The 1,867-nt window shown below is 59.2% G+C and overlaps 1 protein-coding gene across 1 annotated transcript in view; it reads right to left on the bottom strand.

Moving 5' to 3' along the window:
- LOC115949080 (retinol dehydrogenase 12-like) overlaps positions 1-1,867 on the bottom strand; it is a gene marked incomplete at its 3' end in the record, with an annotated part of 3,303 nt that continues 1,436 nt past the window's right edge. The window contains exons 2-5 of the mRNA XM_031065360.1: positions 1,441-1,563; positions 551-739; positions 141-247; positions 1-51 (exon numbers count right to left, since the gene is read on the bottom strand). Of these exons, the coding sequence (XP_030921220.1) occupies positions 1-51; positions 141-247; positions 551-739; positions 1,441-1,563 (470 nt within the window). The remainder of the gene's footprint in view (positions 52-140; positions 248-550; positions 740-1,440; positions 1,564-1,867) is intronic.

Here is a 1,867-nt window from a genome sequence, read left to right as displayed (position 1 = left end):
TTCCTCCGAGATGGAGCAGAAGATGGTGCTGGCAGCGCCCTGCTCGGGTGACTGCGGGGAAATGGGGGTGAGGAGGGGGCTGGCACCCCTTTCCCACCCCGCTGCCCCCGGGATGGGCAGGACCCGACTCCTCCACTCACCTTCATGAAGGGACGGAGGAGGGCGAAGAGCACCCGCACGGGCCAGCTGAAGTGGCGCATGATGCTGGTGCTCACCACGCCCGGGCTCAGCGCGTTGGCCGTCACCCCTGCCAGGCCACACCGTCAGCAGGGTGGGCACCCCAGGGCCCCAAACCCCACCATGCCCGGGCTCAGTGTGTTGGCTGTCACCCCTGCCAGGTCACACCATCAGCAGGGTGGGCACCCCAGGGACCTCAAATCCCTCAGGGAGCAGCAGGAGCACCTCCCAGCCTGACCTCAGCCGGGGTTCTGACGCCTTTGGGGGATCCCAGTGAGTCTCTCAGACCCCCCAGCTCTGCCAGCAGCCCCTGAGATCTGGCACAGGGAGTTGGCATAGGGGTGTCCCCAGGGTGCCAGGGCACAGCACCCACCTGTGCCCTGCAGGCGCCGTGCCAGCTCGGCGGTGAAGAGCACGTTCATCAGCTTGGTGCTGTTGTAGGCGGCGTCGTGCCCGCCTGGGCGCCGCTGCCCCGTCAGGTACCCGCTGTCAGCCGTGCCCACGCTGTGCCGGAACGACGACACGTTCACCACCCGGGCGGGCGCCGAGGCCTTCAGCAGGTCTGTGCCAAGCAGAGCTTTGGTGTTGCGGTGCCATGTCACGGTTTGCCTCAGACACCCTGGGTTCCTCCCTGATAATTCCCTGCCAGGTGTGTCCGTCTCCTCTCCTGACCCCTCCCAGCACTGCCTGTCAGTCCTGGCATTCCAGAAGGGCAACGAGTGATTGGCAGAATTCAAAAGATGCCCTCTACCCCTGGGGGGACATTGGGCCATCCAGGTGTCCTTTGTCCCTTGAGACCTCCTCTCCTGCACCTGGTTGGTGGCTCCTACCCTTCCCTCCTCCCCTCCCTCGGGTAAAAGAGCAACCACACAGTCAGAGAGCTCTGTTGGAGCTGTTCTGCATTCAGAGGCCTCAGGGCCACAATAAAGCTCTGGATTAAAACCCTCCATCAGAACCGACTCCTTTCCTTCACCATCGCCCTAAAGCTTCTCCCCCAGAGGTAAACCCGAGGACCACCAGAGCTCCAGCATGCCTGGACTTGTGTCCAACACCCTCTGCAACATCCAGCCAGCCAAAAAGTATCTCTGAGGTGAAATCACCACAGTGCCGCTGTTTGGTTCGTGCCAGACAATCCAAGGCACATCCCATCTGCTATATTGGTAATTATACCAATAATTATTAATTGGTAATTATACCAATAGAGGTGGTGAGCGAGGAGGAGTCCCCAGAGCCCCCCCCAACTCCCCCAGCCCCTGCACTCACCCAGGAGCAGGTTGGTGAGCAGGAACGGGCCCAGGTAGTTGGTGGTGAAGGTTTGCTCCAATCCTTCCGACGTGATGGCGAAGGGCAGCCCTGAAAGGAGGGTGGGTGTGGAAACCCAGGGCACTGGGAATATTTCTCTGTCTGCTCTGGGGTGCCCTGACCCCCAGGGGAGCACTGACTCTGACCCTCACTCATGGAGAAAGTTTCCCAGACTTCAAGATAAACTAGAACCCACAAAAGTGTGAAATAGATTATAGAGAGCAGTGCAGGTGTATTACTTAGGTGGGAAATTGAGGTTTTGGGGTTTTTAGTGTGTGGTGGATGGAAGCAAGATGAAGGGCACAGGGTGTCATCCTGGGCTTCTTCTTCATGCTTCTTCTTCCTTCTTCTTCATGGGTTTGGGTGGCATTTTGTAATTGGGCAGAAA

Source organism: Geospiza fortis, unplaced genomic scaffold (assembly GCF_000277835.1).
Source record: "Geospiza fortis unplaced genomic scaffold, GeoFor_1.0 scaffold1695, whole genome shotgun sequence".
Taxonomy (NCBI): domain Eukaryota; kingdom Metazoa; phylum Chordata; class Aves; order Passeriformes; family Thraupidae; genus Geospiza; species Geospiza fortis.
This window is presented reverse-complemented; position numbering and strand designations above follow the sequence as displayed.